Source organism: Oncorhynchus nerka, linkage group LG19 (genome assembly GCF_034236695.1).
Source record: "Oncorhynchus nerka isolate Pitt River linkage group LG19, Oner_Uvic_2.0, whole genome shotgun sequence".
Classification (NCBI taxonomy): Eukaryota; Metazoa; Chordata; class Actinopteri; order Salmoniformes; family Salmonidae; genus Oncorhynchus; species Oncorhynchus nerka.
In genome coordinates, this window is record NC_088414.1 from 39,698,596 (window position 1) to 39,721,493 (window position 22,898).

General features: G+C 44.7%; 1 protein-coding gene and 2 non-coding genes across 3 annotated transcripts in view; 1 reads left to right on the top strand and 2 right to left on the bottom strand.

Moving 5' to 3' along the window:
- The window catches only part of LOC115146961 (SUMO-specific isopeptidase USPL1), a 32,359-nt gene extending 12,313 nt beyond the window's left edge, over positions 1-20,046 (top strand). The window contains exons 7-9 of the mRNA XM_065004937.1: positions 2,745-2,870; positions 11,280-11,440; positions 16,405-20,046. Coding sequence (XP_064861009.1) covers positions 2,745-2,870; positions 11,280-11,440; positions 16,405-18,647 — 2,530 coding nt within the window. The 3' untranslated portion in view covers positions 18,648-20,046. The remainder of the gene's footprint in view (positions 1-2,744; positions 2,871-11,279; positions 11,441-16,404) is intronic.
- On the bottom strand, positions 2,482-2,553 carry trnae-uuc (transfer RNA glutamic acid (anticodon UUC)). The gene has a single exon. It is a non-coding gene; the product is annotated as a tRNA-Glu (tRNA).
- A 2,692-nt stretch (positions 20,047-22,738) lies between the features above and the next one.
- Positions 22,739-22,810, bottom strand: trnae-uuc (transfer RNA glutamic acid (anticodon UUC)). The gene has a single exon. It is a non-coding gene; the product is annotated as a tRNA-Glu (tRNA).
- Between the last annotated feature and the right edge of the window lie 88 nt (positions 22,811-22,898).

Consider the following 22,898-nt stretch of genomic DNA (forward strand, 5'->3'; position numbering starts at 1 on the left):
ATTAACCTAATGGTCAGTACTGTAGACTGTCATATTAACCTAATGGTCAGTACTGTAGACTGTCATATTAACCTAATGGTCAGTACTGTAGACTGTCATATTAACCTAATGGTCAGTACTGTAGACTGTCATATTAACCTAATGGTCAGTACTGTAGACTGTCATATTAACCTAATGGTCAGTACTGTAGACTGTCATATTAACCTAATGGTCAGTACTGTAGACTGTCATATTAACCTAATGGTCAGTACTGTAGACTGTCATATTAACCTAATGGTCAGTACTGTAGACTGTCATATTAACCTAATGGTCAGTACTGTAGACTGTCATATTAACCTAATGGTCAGTACTGTAGACTGTCATATTAACCTAATGGTCAGTACTGTAGACTGTCATATTAACCTAATGGTCAGTACTGTAGACTGTCATATTAACCTAATGGTCAGTACTGTAGACTGTCATATTAACCTAATGGTCAGTACTGTAGACTGTCATATTAACCTAATGGTCATGGTCATATTAACCTAATGGTCACTGTAGACTGTCATATTAACCTAATGGTCAGTACTGTAGACTGTCATATTAACCTAATGGTCAGTACTGTAGACTGTCATATTAACCTAATGGTCAGTACTGTAGACTGTCATATTAACCTAATTGTCAGTACTGTAGACTGTCATATTAACCTAATGGTCAGTACTGTAGACTGTCATATTAACCTAATGGTCAGTACTGTAGACTGTCATATTAACCTAATGGTCAGTACTGTAGACTGTCATATTAACCTAATGGTCAGTACTGTAGACTGTCATATTAACCTAATGGTCAGTCATATTAACCTAATGGTCAGTCAGGTGAGAGAGCAGATTTACAAGTGTCTTGTCTTCTCTCACCTACCTTCAGTAGACCTGGCTGGTAACAGCACAACGTGGGATAGGTATGGAAATGGGAATGTAGAGGGAATGAGAGAAGTGAAATGAATATAATCAACATGGTGATTGTACTGTAGTGCTGGAGGAACGTCCAGTCTTCTGCCCTGTGGATGTCCCTAAAGAGGAAAGAATAGGAAAATGAATCATGAATGAAAACAAACGTTTTAATTTCTAATTCCTTCCTCTATTTTGGGGATTGGTCATATTATGACTCATTGAGAATCTTGGACCAGTACAGGTTTTCCAATATAAACAGTGAAGCAGGTTTACCAATATAGACTGTGAAGCAGGTTTACCAATATAGACAGTGAGGCAGGTTTACCAATATAGACTGTGAAGCAGGTTTACCAATATAGACTGTGAAGCAGGTTTACCAATATAGACAGTGAGGCAGGTTTACCAATATAGACTGTGAAGCAGGTTTACCAATATAGACTGTGAAGCAGGTTTACCAATATAGACTGTGAAGCAGGTTTACCAATATAGACAGTGAGGCAGGTTTACCAATATAGACAGTGAGGCGGGTTTACCAATATAGACAGTGAAGCAGGTTTACCCATATAGACAGTGAAGCAGGATTACCAATATAGACAGTGAAGCAGGATTACCAATATAGACAGTGAAGCGGGTTTACCAATATAGACAGTGAAGCGGGTTTACCAATATAGACAGTGAAGCAGGATTACCAATAAAGACAGTGAAGCAGGTTTACCAATATAGACAGTGAGGCGGGTTTACCAATATAGACAGTGAAGCGGGTTTACCAATATAGACTGTGAAGCAGGTTTACCAATATAGACTGTGAAGCAGGTTTACCAATATAGACTGTGAAGCGGGTTTACCAATATAGACAGTGAAGCAGGTTTACCAATATAGACTGTGAAGCAGGTTTACCAATATAGATAGTGAAGCAGGTTTACCAATATAGACCGTGAAGCGGGTTTACCAATATAGACAGTGAAGCAGGATTACCAATATAGACTGTGAGGCAGGTATTTGGCAACATTTTATCAGTGCAAAGAGCAAACAATACTGTGAACCTATTGGTCTAATTAAGACTCTTCAAGGAACTTGGCCCAGTAGCTACAATACAGGTGGTGAAAGGGGTAGCGATTTAGTCTGTTGAAACTAATCTGTTATTTACTGGGGCGGCTGGTAGCCCTGCGGTTTAGAGCATTGGGCAAGTAACTGAAAGTTTGCTGGTTTGAATCCCAGAGCCGACTAGGTAAAAATGTTCTGTTCCCTTGAGCAAGGCACTTAAACCTTAAACCTGTTAGTAGGCACTTAAACCTGTTAGTTGTTCTGGATCAGAGCGTCTGCTAAATGACTAAAATGTAAATCTCATTGAATATTTCCTGTAGTTTTTGGTTTGGTATCTTTTGAAGAGCTTGACTCAGTACAAGTTTACCAGATGATGAAACGAGTAGATATTATTTGTTGAAACCTTCATCTCTTATATTCCTGTGTGAATTAAAATGTAATTGGTTTATATGGTTTATAATACTTTTTAAGTGAGATGAAAACTATAAACAAAAAACAAAAAAACTCGTTCCCATACCGGGAGTCGAACCCGGGCCGCCTGGGTGAAAACCAGGAATCCTAACCGCTAGACCATATGGGAAGCTGTGTCTGTCTGTATTTTAAATGGGCTTTTGAATGGTAACAAGAACAATGATGTAATGTTGACAGAAAGGGAGTGTACAAGGACATTTCAGAAAATAATTTTCATTAAACAAATAAAGGGGGAAACTGACTCACTCAACTGGATCAAATGATCTCTGTATCTTTTATTTACTATCAAATTTCTTTCAGATGTAAGAAGACCCTCACCACTTTCACCAAGGTGCTTTCTGATTGGCACCCTCTCAACGCAGCCCACCAATCACGTTGCAGCAGGTGTAATAAGAGGAAGCAGACCAGGATGTTGGTGCTGGAGAGGTGAGGGCGCAACCTCTAACCTCTCATACCTGGGGTGTATCTCAACCAGGGTTGGGGTCAATTAAAAAAAAAAAAAAATTCAGGAAGTGAATGAAATTGAAATTCTGTTCACGAATTGAGAAGTCCTCATAGAAAACAATGGGCAACTTCCTATTCAGTGGAGGAGGAGAACTGAATTGACCCCAACCCTGATCATAAGGGAATTCCACTCCGGGGATTTCCAGGCCCTTTTCTCTTTACCTATTAATTCAGTGCAGATGGACGAGATGAGTAGTGGAAGCCACTGTAGACTATTGAGATGGAGCCGTGTAGTTGATATTGTAGACAATTGAGATGGAGCCGTGTAGTTGATATTGTAGACGATTGAGATGGAGCCGTGTAGTTGATATTGTAGACGATTGAGATGGAGCCATGTAGTTGATATTGTAGACGATTGAGATGGAGCCGTGTAGTTGATATTGTAGACGATTGAGATGGAGCCGTGTAGTTGATATTGTAGACGATTGAGATGAGGCCGTGTAGTTGATATTGTAGACGATTGAGATGGGGCCGTGTAGTTTTTAGAGGGCTTGAAGTTGACGTATGATGCCACCCGGTCGCCATGTTGGAAGACCACCGCATTAATTCTTCCGATAACAGCTGACAAGCTTCCAGAAAGAACATGACAACAGTGCCTAAAACGTCTTTGATTCATCAGTATTTGGCTGCTCTAACATGGCAGGACAGACAACGGTGGGGCATGTTTATGGATTCCCCGCAATCATGAAAACACCAGGATGCACCACAACTGTCAGTACAGGGTCTGCTACGATCATTTCATCACTGGTAAGTTAAGACCTGAACCCAGACAACTGTCAGTACAGGGTCTGCTACGATCATTTCATCACTGGTAAGTCAAGACCTGAACCCAGACAACTGTCAGTACAGGGTCTGCTACGATCATTTCATCACTGGTAAGTCAAGTCTGATCGATTTCCAGTTTAGTTTAGCCGTTATGCTAACCAGGTGTTGACAACACTGTTAGACAAAATTAGCTAGAAAGATAGCTTGTAGTCTAGCTATTAGCTTGTAGTCTAGCTATTAGCTTGTAGTCTAGCTATTAGCATGTAGTCTAGCTATTAGCTTGTAGTCTAGCTATTAGCATGTAGTCTAGCTATTAGCATGTGTTGCGTGAGTTTAACGTTTTAGGGGAAGCAATTTTTGCACCATTAAAACATGCACCTTTTTATAACATGCATTTATCATCGCATTTGCAAACTAATGTAAGTCTAGTATTCCTAATGTGATGAGTAGATTGGATGGTCATAATGTAGGCTATTAATAAGTGGGTAGTGGCATCGGCCTATAGGTTATTCTAGAGACCTTTCTGTGGCCTTATGACAAACATTTCATGGCCTTGTAAAATGACTGGAGACATTAGCAGAATATATATATTTTAAATACGATGGTAGTGTAGGCCTACTCTGCTGACACTTGACAACAGATGAATGAAAACGACCTTGTCTAGAATGTAACCATATAATCTAGGCCTATGAAAAGGGGTCATGGCTAGAAGGGATCCAGCTATTGGTAAATTAATGTCAAGTCATTTTTTTTGTTTGTTGCATTTTAGCTAAACCTTTTCCTTACCCTAATAATTATTCTAACCTGCTATGTTAATTATCCTAGCCTGCTATGCTAATTATCCTAGCCTGCTATGTTAATTATCCTAGTCTGCTATGCTAATTATCCTAACCTGCTATGTTAATTATCCTAACCTGCTATGTTAATTATCCTAACCTGCTATGTTAATTATCGTAGCCTGCTATGCTAATTATCCTAGCCTGCTATGTTAATTATCCTAATTTACTACGAAAAGTCAAATGATGTAGTCGGATCCCTTCTAGCGATGACCATGAAAAGAGAAGACACAAATTGTACAATTTGAGGCTCTTATAGCCTGGAGGAGGACATTATTGTCCAATGACCCAGTGATCATTTGTAGAGAACTTGATTCATAAGTAGAGGTAAAACGTATGGACATTACAGCATAGGACAAATGCCTCACTGGGATATGACAACCTGTTGTGTTGACTAATGTTCCAGCCCAACAATATATTTAATATTTATGACACTAAAACACCTGAACGAATTAAGATGTGAAGATGAGTAGTGCTGCAGCACCATCAGTTTCCCCCTGTGAAGATGAGTAATGCTGCAGCACCATCAGTTTCTCCCTGTGAAGATGACCAATGCTGCAGGACCATCAGTTTCCCTCCCTGTGAAGATGACCAATGCTGCAGCACCATCAGTTCCCCTCCCTGTGAAGATGACCAATGCTGCAGCACCATCAGTTCCCCCCTGTGAAGATGACCAATGCTGCAGCACCATCAGTTCCCCCCTGTGAAGATGACCAATTCTGCAGCACCATCAGTTCCTCCCTGTGAAGATGACCAATGCTGCAGGACCATCAGTTCCCCCTGTGAAGATGACCAATGCTGCAGCACCATCAGTTCCCCCTGTGAAGATGACCAATGCTGCAGCACCATCAGTTTCTCCCTGTGAAGATGACCAATGCTGCAGCACCATCAGTTTCTCCCTGTGGAGATGACCAATGCTGCAGCACCATCAGTTTCTCCCTGTGAAGATGACCAATGCTGCAGCACCATCAGTTTCTCCCTGTGAAGATGACCAATGCTGCAGCACCATCAGTTTCTCCCTGTGGAGATGACCAATGCTGCAGCACCATCAGTTTCTCCCTGTGAAGATGACCAATGCTGCAGCACCATCAGTTTCCCCCTGTGAAGATGACCAATGCTGCAGCACCATCAGTTTCTCCCTGTGAAGATGACCAATGCTGCAGCACCATCAGTTCCCCCCTGTGAAGATGACCAATGCTGCAGCACCATCAGTTCCCCCCTGTGAAGATGACCAATGCTGCAGCACCATCAGTTCCCCTCCCTGTGACGATGACCAATGCTGCAGCACCATCAGTTTCTCCCTGTGAAGATGACCAATGCTGCAGCACCATCAGTTCCCCTCCCTGTGAAGATGACCAATGCTGCAGCACCATCAGTTTCTCCCTGTGAAGATGACCAATGCTGCAGGACCATCAGTTTCTCTCCCTGTGAAGATGACCAATGCTGCAGCACCATCAGTTTCCCAACTGTGAAGATGACCAATGCTGCAGCACCATCAGTTTCCCAACTGTGAAGATGACCAATGCTGCAGCACCATCAGTTTCCCCTGTGAAGATGACCAATGCTGCAGCACCATCAGTTTCCCAACTGTGAAGATGACCAATGCTGCAGCACCATCAGTTTCCCCTGTGAAGATGACCAATGCTGCAGCACCATCAGTTTCTCCCTGTGAAGATGACCAATGCTGCAGGACCATCAGTTCCCCCCTGTGAAGATGACCAATGCTGCAGCACCATCAGTTTCTCCCTGTGAAGATGACCAATGCTGCAGCACCATCAGTTCCCCCCTGTGAAGATGACCAATGCTGCAGCACCATCAGTTTCTCCCTGTGAAGATGACCAATGCTGCAGCACCATCAGTTCCCCCTGTGAAGATGACCAATGCTGCAGCACCATCAGTTTCCCTCCCTGTGAAGATGACCAATGCTGCAGCACCATCAGTTCCTCCCTGTGAAGATGACCAATGCTGCAGCACCATCAGTTTCCCCCCTGTGAAGATGACCAATGCTGCAGCACCATCAGTTTCCCTCCCTGTGAAGATGACCAATGCTGCAGCACCATCAGTTTCCCTCCCTGTGAAGATGACCAATGCTGCAGCACCATCAGTTTCTCCCTGTGAAGATGACCAATGCTGCAGCACCATCAGTTTCCCTCCCTGTGAAGATGACCAATGCTGCAGCACCATCAGTTCCTCCCTGTGAAGATGAGTAATTCTGCAGCACCATCAGTTTCTCCTTGTGAAGATGAGTAATGCTGCAGCACCATCAGTTTCTCCCTGTGAAGATGACCAATGCTGCAGCACCATCAGTTTCCCCCCTGTGAAGATGACCAATGCTGCAGCACCATCAGTTTCTCCCTGTGAAGATGACCAATGCTGCAGGACCATCAGTTCCCCCCTGTGAAGATGACCAATGCTGCAGCACCATCAGTTTCCCCCCTGTGAAGATGACCAATGCTGCAGCACCATCAGTTTCCCCCCTGTGAAGATGACCAATGCTGCAGGACCATCAGTTTCTCCCTGTGAGGATGACCAATGCTGCAGCACCATCAGTTCCTCCCTGTGAAGATGACCAATGCTGCAGCACCATCAGTTTCTCCCTGTGAAGATGAGTAATGCTGCAGCATTTATACTTCTTCGTCCTTTTCCAGATATGAAAGGAGACATCCTTCAGTTAGACACATTGGTTGTCAAATGCTCTACTTTGGTAAATCTGAATGATTTATGTTGTGTCATTGGTTGTGCCATTTGGTTGTGCCATTTGGTTGTGCCATTTGGTTGTGCCATTTGGTTGTGCCATTTGGTTGTGCCATTGGTTGTGCCATTTGGTTGTGCCATTGGTTGTGCCATTTGGTTGTGCCATTTGGTTGTGCCATTGGTTGTGCCATTGGTTGTGCCATTTGGTTGTGCCATTTGGTTGTGCCATTGGTTGTGCCATTTGGTTGTGCCATTTGAGTAGTGAGCACCTTGTCATGACAAAATAAACCATACGAGTATATACAATGTAATTTGAAACAACATGTAAAATACTAATGTTTATGATATTGTTAACATACTGTATTTTAATATATAGTTGTATAGGTGATATTAAAAGTATATTGTGTGTCATCTCTGCTTCACCCCATTGAATAAAATGTATTTCTTATAGCCCAACTATTGTCTTTCTTTTTACAATTTAAACACATTTAGCATAGACAATGTAATTGTTGTGGTAGCCTTTGGCAAACCATCTTCATTATCACAGTGGAACCTCCAAGTGCCGCTCAGACCTTCTGGCAGACAAGTATCTGGCATGGAACTTGGTGGTAGTAGTTTGTATGTTCTAAGATCAGGATCCCATCATCTCCTACCAGACATTTCACCACCAAGATTACAAGGGTTGGATTTGCATTAAAACAATGTCATGTCAACACAAGGCATGTAAAACATCTGGTGTAGTCTTCGCCTCTACAGTGCATTTGGAAAGGATTCAGACCCCCATTGACTTTTTCCACATTTTGTTATGTTACAGCCTTATTCTAGAATGGATACAATTTTGTTTTCCTCAGCAATCTACACACAATACCCCATAATGACAAAGCAAAAACAGGTTTTTATAAATGTTTACCTTGAGACTACAAATTGAGCTCAGGTGCATCCTGTTTCCATTGATCATCCTTGAGATGTTTCTACAACTTGATTGGAGTCCACCTGTGGTAAATTCAATTGATTGGACATGATTTGGAAAGGCACACACCTGTCTATATAAGGTCCCACAGTTAACAGTGGATGTCAGAGCAAAAACCAAGCCAAGAGTTCGATGGAATTGTCTGTAGAGCACCGGGACAGGATTGTGTCGATCTGCAGAAGGGTACCAATAGGCATTGAACGTCCCCAAGAACACAGTGGCCTCCATTCTTAAATGGAAGAAGTTTGGAAACACCAAGACTCTTCCTATAGGGAGGTGACCAAAAACCCGATGGTCACTCTGACAGAGTTCCTCTATGGAGATGGGAGAACCTTCCAGAAGGACAAGTGTCTCTGAGGACCACCAATCAGACCTTTATGGTAGAGTGGCCAGATAGAAGCCACTCTTCAGTAAAAGGCACATGACAGCCTGCTTGGAGTTTGCCAAAAGGCACCTAAAGGACTCTCAGACCATGAGAAACAAGATTCTCTGGTCTGATGAAACTAAGATTGAACTCTTTGGCCTGAATGCCAAGCATGAAGTCTGGATGAAACCTGGCACCATCCCTACGGTGAAGCATGGTGGTGGCAGCATCTTGCTGTTGTAATATTTCTCAGCAGCAGGGACTGGGAGACGCGGCAGGATCGAGGGAAAATGAACGGAGCAAAGTACAGAGAGATCCTTGATGAAAACCTGCCCCAGAGCGCTCAGGACCTCAGACTGGGGCGAAGGTTCACCTTCCAAAAGGACACTGGCCCTAAGCGCACAGCCAAGACAAAGCAGGAGTGGTTTCGGGACAAGTCTCTGAATGTCCTTGAGTAGCCCAGCCAGAGTCCGGACTTGAACCCGATCGAACATCTCTGGAGAGACCTGAAAATAACTGTGCAGCGACACTCCCCATCCTACCTGACAGAGCTTGAGACGATCTGCAGAGAAGAATAGGAGAAACTCTCCAAATACAGGTGTTCCAAGCATGTAGCGTCATACCCAAGAAGACTTGAGGCTGTAATCGCTGCCAAAGGTGCTTCAACAAAGTACTGAGTATAAGGTCTGAATGCTAAATGTAAATGTCATATTTCAGTTTAACCATTTTTGAACACTGTAACGTAAAATGTGTAACAAGTCAAAGGGTCTGAATACTTTCTGAATGCACTGTATATTGTTGACTGGTATAATTTTTTTTCTTGAACATATAGCTCAACAATATGTAAATAATGTTAATCGATAATGCTTCAGATGGACAATGTCAAGGGGAGCATTGCAAAATGCCTACAGCGTTTCTCAATCTCGGTCCTTGGGACACACAGCGGTGCACATTTGTTTTTTTTGTCCTAAGTCTACACAGCTGATTCAAATCTTGATGATAACTTAATTATTTAAATCAGCTGTGTAGTGCTAGGGCCAACAAATCTAAATGTGCGTACCGAGGACCACGTTTAGGAAACCCTGCTATAAGGCTTATGCCATCACACTGTAGGCCAGTGGTTCCCATCCGGTCCTCGAGAACCTCCAATAGCACACGGTTTTATTGTAGACAAGCACACCAGGCTGCAACAAAAATGGCTGGGAACCACTGCTGTAGACCTATGGCTGCATTTGACGTTGAAAAATGCTGCAAAATGGGTTCACGTGGCTGATATCCTGAACAAAAAGTGACAATCAAATAATACTAATTGTAAGAGCTTTACAACTGAACAAAAGGTCATGTTCATTTGAGAATATAACACACACATTAGACAGGATTGTGAGCTGTGATGAATCAACGTTGACACCTAGTTCATCTTGATTAATAGTGTTAAAGTTAACAATTAAAACAAGTTTAAACACTTCACTTCAAAGAATCAACACTATTTCAGATAATTTTCAAAGTGTTTCGCGTAAGCTAACTCCTATGTAAAGGTAAGACGTGTTAGTAACAAGGAGGCTATTATTACTAAAGCATAAAACCACAGGTGAACAAAAACATGTAAATACCAGAAGGGGCTAACATTGCTCCACTGATCCCTGATCTACTGGCTGGGTGGACTTCTATTCCAGCCCAGCAATGGCACACTTCATTTTGATAGATTGAATCATGTATGTTAGTGCTGGGTTGAAACAGAAGCCTGCATCCCCAGCCTTCTCCAGTTGTAGGAGGTTTCTACATTGTGTGTGTGTGTGACCTTATTAACATGTATTTTTTTAAACTCAATATGCCAACACAAGTACACATATAATCCTTAGTTTAAAAGGATCCTTATTCTCTTGGGATATTCTTTAGGACCTCTTCATCTGCAGACAGGGTTTCACCGCTCTCTGTATCGGAGGACAGAACACATCACATAGAAACAGGCTGCATTCTACTCCAATGAGACAGCCCTAAATATTATGTTGCTGTGTCTCGTAGTTTTTCTCGCTAGGGACTGGAAACTGGGGAATCTTTTCGTAGTGTCCTCCCACAAAGGTACCTGCCCATATCCAGAGTACTATTCTCCCTTCTCTGACAGCTGGAAATGGCATCTATTCCTTTCACCCTTTTCCATGGCTGTTAGCTAGCTAGCTAGCTAGCTAGCTAGCTAGCTACAACTGCATTTTGAGTTACAAAAATTAATAGATCAAGATAGGTAGCTAATATGAAGTTAGCTTGCTGGTGATATTTAATTTACTTGATTAGCTATACAGTATGTAAAAATCAGCTAGCGAACATTGCATTAGCTCATTTGAGTTAGCCTGCAGCTGTCATTTTCAAAATGTATATTTACTTACTTGAATAGGTTCTTCCACTGCCTCCGTTTTCTGGGTCCTTAGAAGAAAATGAATGAATGGGCAAAACTTCCGCCAGACTTGCTGGTCTTCCAAAGATAGGTGATTTGTGAAGCAACTGCAAGCGCTCGAGCTTGTCCTGGTTTTCCTTTTTTCATGTTTTCTGTTACAGATTGTCCTGCTGTTACCAGTCGGTGCAGATGGAGGACAGGAAATGAGTAGAGGATTTATCATCCAACGATCGAGACACCATGTTGTAGATAATGTCTTGCTTTCTCTACCTCTGTTTCCTGAGGCTGATACGTATTCTGTCTGTCCCTCCAGGGTGTCTCCTGTGTTTGTGCTGCACTTTGTAGAAGGTCTTCCTGACAACGACCTCTGCGTGTACTCCTTCACCTTCCAGCAGCAGGAATACTCCGTCACCACAGTCATACAGTATGACCAGCAACTCAAGCACTTTGTCACCTGGATACGCAGAACTGACGGTCAGTGTGACTTTGTCATTTAGTTCAGTATAACATTATTTGTCCCTTCAGGGGCAGTTGACTGTCATTTCCTTAGTAAAGTTGTTGTTGTTTACTGGTCAACAAGTAAATTTGTGTTCTTTGTAAATGTATATGTCGGGATTATCAACTTCCCCAGTCAGATGAACTCGTGGCTACCATTTTTATGTCTCTGCGGACAGTTTGAAGGAAATTGCTAACTAGTGTTAGCGCAATGACTGGAAGTCTATGGTAACTACTAGCATGCTTGTAGATTACTAGTTAGCATTGGCTCGCGAAACTACCTCTTAACTTCCTTCGTACTGGATGCAAGGACATAAAAATGGTATCCCTGAGTTCATCTGACTCTGGAAGTAGATAAAGGGCTTAATTGCCAAAATCTCAAAATATCCCTTTTAAGAATGCTATATATAGCTTATTCATACCTCCATTATCAATGGATAGAAGCAATTATATTTCATAATTGAAAAGTAATGTCAGTCTCTGTCTAATTATGTGTAGCATTTATAAAGTGCCAATCAGTAGGTCTCTACATTGTGTTGGGTTAACTCTTTAAAAGAGATGGACAGCACACCAAAAATACCTTCAATAATCCATTTAGTTATCACAAGGATTCAGCACCTTCCTACGAGTGAGGAATGATCAGAGTGAGCATGTTGGTAACTCTCCCCGTCCACAACCAGTGTATAGAACCCAGTCCTCTGTGACTGTGGTAACTCTCCCCGTCCACAACCAGTGTATAGAACCCAGTCCTCTGTGACTGTGTTAACTCTCCCCCTCCACAACCAGTGTATAGAACCCAGTCCTCTGTGTGTTACTGTGTATAGAACCCAGTACTCTGTGACTGTGTTAACTCTCCCCCTCCACAACCAGTGTATAGAACCCAGTCCTCTGTGACTGTGTTAACTCTCCCCCTCCACAACCAGTGTATAGAACCCAGTCCTCTGTGACTGTAGTAACTCTCCCCGTCCACAACCAGTGTATAGAACCCAGTCCTCTGTGACTGTGGTAACTCTCCCCGTCCACAACCAGTGTATAGAACCCAGTCCTCTGTGACTGTGGTAACTCTCCCCGTCCACAACCAGTGTATAGAACCCAGTCCTCTGTGACTGTGGTAACTCTCCCCGTCCACAACCAGTGTATAGAACCCAGTCCTCTGTGACTGTGGTAACTCTCCCCGTCCACAACCAGTGTATAGAACCCAGTCCTCTGTGACTGTGGTAACTCTCCCCGTCCACAACCAGTGTATAGAACCCAGTCCTCTGTGACTGTGTTAACTCTCCCCCTCCACAACCAGTGTATAGAATCCAGTCCTCTGTGACTGTGTTAACTCTCCCCCTCCACAACCAGTGTATAGAACCCATTCCTCTGTGACTGTGGTAACTCTCCCCGTCCACAACCAGTGTATAGAACCCAGTCCTCTGTGACTGTGGTAACTCTCCCCGTCCACAACCAGTGTATAGAACCCAGTCCTCTGTGACTGTGGTAACTCTCCCCGTCCACAACCAGTGTATAGAACCCAGTCCTCTGTGACTGTGGTAACTCTCCCCTCCACAACCAGTGTATAGAACCCAGTCCTCTGTGACTGTGTTAACTCTCCCCCTCCACAACCAGTGTATAGAACCCAGTCCTCTGTGACTGTGTTAACTCTCCCCCTCCACAACCAGTGTATAGAACCCAGTCCTCTGTGACTGTGGTAACTCTCCCCGTCCACAACCAGTGTATAGAACCCAGTCCTCTGTGACTGTGGTAACTCTCCCCGTCCACAACCAGTGTATAGAACCCAGTCCTCTGTGACTGTGTTAACTCTCCCCCTCCACAACCAGTGTATAGAATCCATTCCTCTGTGACTGTGGTAACTCTCCCCGTCCACAACCAGTGTATAGAACCCAGTCCTCTGTGACTGTGTTAACTCTCTCCCTCCACAACCAGCGTATAGAACCCATTCCTCTGTGACTGTGGTAACTCTCCCCGTCCACAACCAGTGTATAGAACCCAGTCCTCTGTGACTGTGGTAACTCTCCCCGTCCACAACCAGTGTATAGAACCCAGTCCTCTGTGACTGTGTTAACTCTCCCCGTCCACAACCAGTGTATAGAACCCAGTCCTCTGTGACTGTGTTAACTCTCCCCTCCACAACCAGTGTATAGAACCCAGTCCTCTGTGACTGTGTTAACTCTCCCCGTCCACAACCAGTGTATAGAACCCAGTCCTCTGTGACTGTGTTAACTCTCCCCTCCACAACCAGTGTATAGAACCCAGTCCTCTGTGACTGTGGTAACTCTCCCCTCCACAACCAGTGTATAGAATCCATTCCTCTGTGACTGTGGTAACTCTCCCCTCCACAACCAGTGTATAGAACCCAGTCCTCTGTGACTGTGGTAACTCTCCCCGTCCACAACCAGTGTATAGAACCCAGTCCTCTGTGACTGTGGTAACTCTCCCCGTCCACAACCAGTGTATAGATCCCAGTCCTCTGTGACTGTGTTAACTCTCCCCCTCCACAACCAGTGTATAGAATCCATTCCTCTGTGACTGTGGTAACTCTCCCCGTCCACAACCAGTGTATAGAACCCAGTCCTCTGTGACTGTGTTAACTCTCCCCCTCCACAACCAGTGTATAGAACCCATTCCTCTGTGACTGTGGTAACTCTCCCCGTCCACAACCAGTGTATAGAACCCAGTCCTCTGTGACTGTGGTAACTCTCCCCGTCCACAACCAGTGTATAGAACCCAGTCCTCTGTGACTGTGGTAACTCTCCCCGTCCACAACCAGTGTATAGAACCCATTCCTCTGTGACTGTGGTAACTCTCCCCGTCCACAACCAGTGTATAGAACCCAGTCCTCTGTGACTGTGGTAACTCTCCCCCTCCACAACCAGTGTATAGAACCCAGTCCTCTGTGACTGTGTTAACTCTCCCCCTCCACAACCAGTGTATAGAACCCAGTCCTCTGTGACTGTGTTAACTCTCCCCCTCCACAACCAGTGTATAGAACCCAGTCCTCTGTGACTGTGGTAACTCTCCCCGTCCACAACCAGTGTATAGAACCCAGTCCTCTGTGACTGTGGTAACTCTCCCCGTCCACAACCAGTGTATAGAACCCAGTCCTCTGTGACTGTGTTAACTCTCCCCCTCCACAACCAGTGTATAGAATCCATTCCTCTGTGACTGTGGTAACTCTCCCCGTCCACAACCAGTGTATAGAACCCAGTCCTCTGTGACTGTGTTAACTCTCTCCCTCCACAACCAGCGTATAGAACCCATTCCTCTGTGACTGTGGTAACTCTCCCCGTCCACAACCAGTGTATAGAACCCAGTCCTCTGTGACTGTGGTAACTCTCCCCGTCCACAACCAGTGTATAGAACCCAGTCCTCTGTGACTGTGTTAACTCTCCCCGTCCACAACCAGTGTATAGAACCCAGTCCTCTGTGACTGTGTTAACTCTCCCCCTCCACAACCAGTGTATAGAACCCAGTCCTCTGTGACTGTGTTAACTCTCCCCGTCCACAACCAGTGTATAGAACCCAGTCCTCTGTGACTGTGTTAACTCTCCCCCTCCACAACCAGTGTATAGAACCCAGTCCTCTGTGACTGTGGTAACTCTCCCCCTCCACAACCAGTGTATAGAATCCATTCCTCTGTGACTGTGGTAACTCTCCCCCTCCACAACCAGTGTATAGAACCCAGTCCTCTGTGACTGTGGTAACTCTCCCCGTCCACAACCAGTGTATAGAACCCAGTCCTCTGTGACTGTGGTAACTCTCCCCGTCCACAACCAGTGTATAGATCCCAGTCCTCTGTGACTGTGTTAACTCTCCCCCTCCACAACCAGTGTATAGAATCCATTCCTCTGTGACTGTGGTAACTCTCCCCGTCCACAACCAGTGTATAGAACCCAGTCCTCTGTGACTGTGTTAACTCTCCCCCTCCACAACCAGTGTATAGAACCCATTCCTCTGTGACTGTGGTAACTCTCCCCGTCCACAACCAGTGTATAGAACCCAGTCCTCTGTGACTGTGGTAACTCTCCCCGTCCACAACCAGTGTATAGAACCCAGTCCTCTGTGACTGTGGTAACTCTCCCCGTCCACAACCAGTGTATAGAACCCATTCCTCTGTGACTGTGGTAACTCTCCCCCTCCACAACCAGTGTATAGAACCCATTCCTCTGTGACTGTGGTAACTCTCCCCGTCCACAACCAGTGTATAGAACCCAGTCCTCTGTGACTGTGGTAACTCTCCCCGTCCACAACCAGTGTATAGAACCCATTCCTCTGTGACTGTGGTAACTCTCCCCGTCCACAACCAGTGTATAGAACCCAGTCCTCTGTGACTGTGTTAACTCTCCCCGTCCACAACCAGTGTATAGAACCCAGTCCTCTGTGACTGTGGTAACTCTCCCCGTCCACAACCAGTGTATAGAACCCAGTCCTCTGTGACTGTGTTAACTCTCCCCGTCCACAACCAGTGTATAGAACCCAGTCCTCTGTGACTGTGGTAACTCTCCCCGTCCACAACCAGTGTATAGAACCCAGTCCTCAGTGACTGTAGTAACTCTCCCCGTCCACAACCAGTGTATAGAACCCAGTCCTCTGTGACTGTAGTAACTCTCCCCGTCCACAACCAGTGTATAGAACCCAGTCCTCTGTGACTGTGGTAAACTCTCCCCGTCCACAACCAGTGTATAGAACCCATTCCTCTGTGACTGTGGTAACTCTCCCCGTCCACAACCAGTGTATAGAACCCAGTCCTCTGTGACTGTGGTAACTCTCCCCGTCCACAACCAGTGTATAGAACCCATTCCTCTGTGACTGTGGTAACTCTCCCCGTCCACAACCAGTGTATAGAACCCAGTCCTCTGTGACTGTGTTAACTCTCCCCCTCCACAACCAGTGTATAGAACCCATTCCTCACTCTTCTCTCTTGCTGTCTCTCCCCACAGGATCGTGGTTGGAGTTTGACGATCTGAAGCACCCTAACTGTGTCTCCCACACCCAGCTGGTAGTCCCTCCTAGAGAAATCCATGTTGTCTTCTGGGAGTTGAAGACCGACAGACCGGACAACCCACAGACACCCTGCTCTCCCCCTGTATCCCTGACAAGCACTTTACTGATACACAAAGAACTGCAGCAACCTCCCTTAGCCAAACTCTTTGTCAACAATGAATCTCAAGACATCTCTCAGACGGTCTCTGATGATGCGGACACTGACATGGACACCACCATCACTGCTGGCTATATTGATAACGATATGGACGCAACATTAACGAATAACGTTAACTCTCCCATCGCCATCGGTTCCACCAGTGTGCTTCATGGCGTACCGGTTCAATCCTGTTACCCCAACCTCTCTCTCCCCCTCCTTCACAACGACACAGCCGTTGTCGAGGCACTGACTGTGTCTGACGATACCGACAACGACATCATGGACGCCACGGTAACCACCGGTAAAGCTGGTAACTCGTCTATCAGTAGCACCACACTGCTTGACACCTTCGAGGGCCTCTCCCACGATGACGTTGTCACCCTGACGCTCGTAGAGATCAAAGTTGGCTCTGATGGGAGGCCGTTGGACGACAACGATGTCTCCCTGGCTCCCAGGCAAAATGGAGACCTCAGTCCTCCTCTACCTGCTCCTACACCGGAGGCTGAGAACCCTGCACCTGCCCATGAAATGCCCCCTGAAGGTGAAACGCCCCCTGAAACAGATGTTGTCGTCATCAAAAGGCCATTGTCCCCTGATACTGCCAGTGGGTTTCTCCATGACAGCAGTGACGGTCCTTCTGAGCCCGACTCTGAAAAGCCCACTCCTCCTAGTCCTCCCAGGCTCAGAAGGGGCAGAAGCACCAGCAATAAAGCCAAAATGATGGCATCCAACACTCCAGTTGCACCAGCAGCTAAGGTGGTCGCAACAACACCACCAAGAACAGCTACACCAATGGCACTTCCTGGAAAGTGTGGTGGAATAATCCTGCCCTCAGTTGTATCTATGATGTCACCGTCATATGTGGAACCCAGCACCCCAGCACCAGAGGCCCCTACTCCCCCTTCTCCCCCGCCCCACTCCAAACCCGCTACTATCTCCACCTCTCTGCAGAGCAAACCCGGCCTTCCTCCACCCCCGGACCCCAACTCTCGCTGGTCCTACCTGCTTAGCCTCCACCCCACCTCCATCCCCAATCCCCCAAGACCAACCAGTCACTTCAAACACTCAACACCCAACCGGTTCCAGCAGCTTTCACATAGCTGGCAGACCCCAAGGATGGCTCCCCCCAACCCAGACGCCAGGTTGAAGAAGCCTCCGCCGCCGCCTCTACCCAAACCCAAACTAAGTAAGGTGGACAACGAGGCCCTGCCGGTGAAGGCTGCCGAGATGTACGGAGGGTTCCAGGCCAGAAACATGATCGTAAATATAAACATGAACAGCCCCTCCAAGACTTCATCTCCCACCCAGCTTCTCTCTCAAAGAACAGACCCTCAAAATGGCGCCTGGAAGATACAAAGTCAACCTCCTGCCCTCGTCTCGCGAAAACCCCTTATCAACCACACCACTTCAGCAGTGCCTATTGTGACCTCACTTCCTCCCTCTCCAGGAGTCACGGAGATCCCTAAAATCTCTTCCTCCAGGAAACACAGCCCCGGCGGTCAGGTCAGTGAGACCGATGCCCTCAGGTACAAGCTGCTGAAGAAGCTGAAAGCCAAGAAGAAGAAACTAGAGAAGCTGAATCAGATGCTGGGTTACCAGGGTGGTGCGGGAGGACGGGGGGAAGGAACCTGCACACCAGACATCACTGATCGGAGTCCCTCCCACACTGTGAGCTCTAGTACCTCTGTCTACGACAGCCCCGCATACGACCAGTTCTTTGCTGACCTTCTGTCGCCAGCGACGACCACCAGCAACCTATCGCCGGACAGCACGGGTTTGCTGGAGATGCTGACCACCAATGAGCAAGAAGGGGGCGGGGACTTGGCGTGTGGGGGGAATGGTATTAGTGGAGCCTCACAGGTGGTGACACCTGTGATCTTGCATCCGGCCAATCACGGTGTAGTAGTGCCACAGCCTGGTCTAGCCGAGCCAATCACGACCTCTGGTGAGAACTTCCTGGAAGAGTTCATATCAGGGTCGGCCAATCAGCAGACGGAGATGGAGACTGATACCCTTAGTGCTCTCGACCTGTTCTTTTAGGCATGTTAACTACAGGTCTAGGATCTGCTAACAATTCTTACCCAACCCCTAAGCTTAAACGTTGGGGGGAAATGCAAAGCTTACCTCAGATCAGTGGCTAAGTCTACGTCTCAAATGGCATGCTAATCCCTATATAGAGCCTCTGGTCAAAAGTAGCACCATAGAGATCCTATTAAATTAAACGATTCTAATTCCTAATTATATGAGTAGTGCACTCTAAAGGGAGTAGTGTGCCATTTTGGATGCATTCAGACAGTTTCTAGTAGAAACTGCATGCTACTATTTCTTTCAGTCGGGAGAGTGTGTGTGTGTGTGTGTGTGTGTGGCATCAATGGGTTGTTCTGTTCTGGGTAGCATGTGTTACATGAAGCGGAATCAAACTGCCATTTTAAAGAGAGAGTTCCCCTAAATTACAAAGTGACATATTGGTTTTCTTACCCTGGAAGCAGTCAATGGACAAGGTACGATGGCGATCCATGCTTTGGTTTAGTTTCCCTGGCATTGTTTCCACGTTTGTGGCACAAATCCCATTCAAGTCATTGGACCAATGTATTATTTTCTACACATCCTGTTCAAATCATATTCAAGTGACTTTGTTTAGATTCACAATGAATTTTAAATCATTTTGGATGGTTAGGACAGGATGCATGAAAAATGCTAATATCGGTCCCTTGGATGGGATTTCTGATACAAATACTAAAACGTTAGCATATGGAAATAATGCCAGGGAAACTTAACCAAAGCACGGATTGCTGTCATCCATAGACCTGCTTACAGGGTAAGGAAACCAATGCATCATTTTGTCATTTGGGTGAACTGTCCCTGTAACTCTGGTAAGCACTTGGATATCGCTCATGTTTTTTTTTGTGGTTTATCAAGAATGTTGAAGTTGAACATGGAGTAATGTTAATACTCACTGAGGGTTTGTCCTAAATGGCACCCTATTCCCTACATAGTGTCCTGCTTTTTGACTAGGGTCTATAGGGATCTGATCAAAAGTAGTGTACTTTTTTTAAAGGGAATAAGGTGCCCATTTGTGATGGAGCCATTGTACTTACAGGTTCTGAGGCTTTAAGGGAGATTAAAAATGGAGGTTGTTTCAGAGTATTCTGGAACGTTAATAGACCCAATTATTTGATCCTGCTTTGTGGGAAAAACTCCCGAAGACAACATATGCTGTTTTTGTTTGCTTTTTTAACATTTAGTTTGTCTGAATTACTTGAAAACTAGGGGGGAAAAGCCTGACATCTAGGATAAAAATATGTTTGTGTTTTAAAGGGTGGTTCGAACTCTTATCTTTTGAATGTATTTTTTGTAATAAAAAACTGTGACAGAGTTCTAAAATGTTGTACTGAATCAGATACTGTATGTAATTCTAATAAAATATTCTTTACATGGATACACATATTTTGGGGGGTATTTGTCTGAGCCAGAATCTAATAATAGTTTTTGTATTTGCGTGAGTCCGTGTGATGTAGCGGTACCTCTTGGACAGAACGCTTGTCGGTCTTACCCCCCCTCCACAAACCATCTCCTTATTTATTTGTGAATGGTAGGTAGTGGAAAATACTGTTGACTCCTTGTAGCAAATCAATCAGGAGGCAAAATGCTCCATATTGACAATTTCTAGAATCTAGAATAAATTGTTCTTGGGGAGAGTTGTGAGAAATGAACTAGCCTGGTCCCAGATAGGTATGTGCTATCATGCCAACTCCTGTGGCATGATGGCACAATAGACAGGTAGTGATACCCAGGCTAAGAATCATCAGCAACCTGCAGGAAAGTATACAGACTTTACTAAACTAAAATGAAGGGAAAGATATGAAAATGTGGTGATGTAGCTTTGTAGTTGTGGTCTCATTACAGGGTGATAAATTGTACTGAATATACATTGTTTGGTAAGTAGTTTCACCACCGCCTGTTTACTGGTAATACAATTTCACTAGTAGTGACGCTACAAATAGCATACTTTACTTCACTATAGCAGGCTCTTCTATAGTGCTAATGCGCTCCCTAAAGACCATGTCCATTTACCCAACTTCAGTTTTTCAATATTCTACCAAAGATGGTAGATAAATAAGAGTTTATCCTGTTTTTTTTTTTTTCAAGGTTCTTGTATGTGTAAGTGGGCGTTACCTCTTTCGCGTGAGCCTGCTTTTCCCACATGTGCTCGCGGGTCCTCCATAATATCTGGCATACTCATACTATGCAAAAGAGAGGAATGCAGCTTAAGCCCCCACCCTCTTCAACATACATATCAACGAATTGGCGAAGGCTCTAAAATAGTCTGCAGCACCCGGCCTCACCCTACTAGAATCTGAAGTCAAATGTCTACTGTTTGCTGATGATCTGGTGCTTCTGTTACCAACCAAGGAGGGCCTACTGCAGCCCCTACATCTTCTGGGCCCTGACAGTAAATCTCAGTAAGACAAAAATAATGGTGTTCCAAAAAATGTCCAGTCGCCAGGACCACAAATACTAGAGCAGCCCCTAGAGTACACAATACTGCAGCCCCTAGAGTACACAAAAAAACTATACATACTAACCAAGAATTCACAAAATGGGATAAACACAAAATTGAGACTGCATGTAGAATTCTGCAAAAAATATCCTCTGTGTACAACGTAAAACACCAAATAATGCATGCAGAGCAGAATTAGGCTGATGCCCGCTAATGATCAAAATCCAGAAATGATCTGTTAAATTCTACAACCATCTAAGAGGAAGCGATTCCCAAACCTTCCATATGAAAGCCATCACAGAGAGATGAACCTGGAGAAGTCTCCTAAGCAAGCTGGTCCTGAGGCTCTGTTCACAAACAAACAGACCCCACAGAACAGCAACACAATTAGACACAACCAAATCATGAGAAAACAAAAAGATAATTACTTGACACATTGAAAATAATTTACAAAAAAACAGAGCAAACTAGAATGCTATTTTTCCCTAAACAGACTACACAGTGGCAGAATACCTGACCACTGTGACTGACCCAATATTAAGGAAAGCTTTGACTATGTACAGACTCAGTGAGCATAGCCTTGCTATTGAGAAAGGCCGCCGTAGGCAGACCTGACTCTCAAGAGAAGACAGGCTATGTGCTCACTGCCCACAAAATGAGGTGGAAACTGAGCTGCACTTCCTAATCTGCCAAATGTATGACCATATTAGATACATATCCTTCAGATCACACAGACCCACAAGGAATTCAAAAATAAACACAATTTTGAAAAACTCCCATATCTACTGGGTGAAATATCACAGCTTGCCATCACAGCAGCAAGATTTGTGACCTGTTGCCACAAGAAAAGGGCAACCAGTGAAGAACAAACACCATTGTAAATACAACTAATATTTATGTTTATATATTTTCCCTTTGTACTTTACCTATTTGCACATCGTTACAACACTGTAAATAGACATAATATGACATTTGAAATGTCTTTATTCTTTTGGAAATTCTGTATGTGTAATGTTTACTGTAAATTTGTATTGTTTATTGCACTTTTGTTTATTATCTACTTCACTTGCTTTGGCAATGTTAACATATGTTTCCCATACCAATAAAGCCCTTAAATTGAATTAATAGCTGGCTCTGGTCTACTTATTGTCCCCTCCCGCTCGCCCCATCCGCCCCGACCATATTTTTTTGCCAGTGACATATCTCGCCCTGGGGGCACCTGCTCCGCGGGGCGAGGGAAATAAGTAGACCAGAAAGAATTACGGAGTGTGGTGTCTCGCTTTCTCTACAATCTCTGGTTCTATCTAGCTACAGTATGTAAATTATTATCAATCTCTGGTTCTATCTAGCTACAGTATGTAAATTATTATCAAAGAAGGTATTTTATCAGTTGGAGGAATCAATGTTTTGTTTAATTTATTGACATAAATTATACATGTGTAACAGTCAGTACTAGCTAGGCTGATGTATGGGATGTTCTCTCGACTATTTTACGGTTACTAACGCAGAATACTCCTCGCAAATTGGAACGTCATGCATGCATTAAAAGCATAATTGTAAAAATATGTAAGTAAATTGAATCGCCTATAAAACGATTTATTGGTAAGAAGACTAGTAAGAAAAATACTCGTTCCCATACCGGGAGTCGAACCCGGGCCGCCTGGGTGAAAACCAGGAATCCTAACCGCTAGACCATATGGGAGTATGAATTTGTTTGTCATCAATGGGGTTTTGAATGTACTACAACAATGAAGTAATCATGACGGAGAGGTGAGGGAGCTCCGTTACCA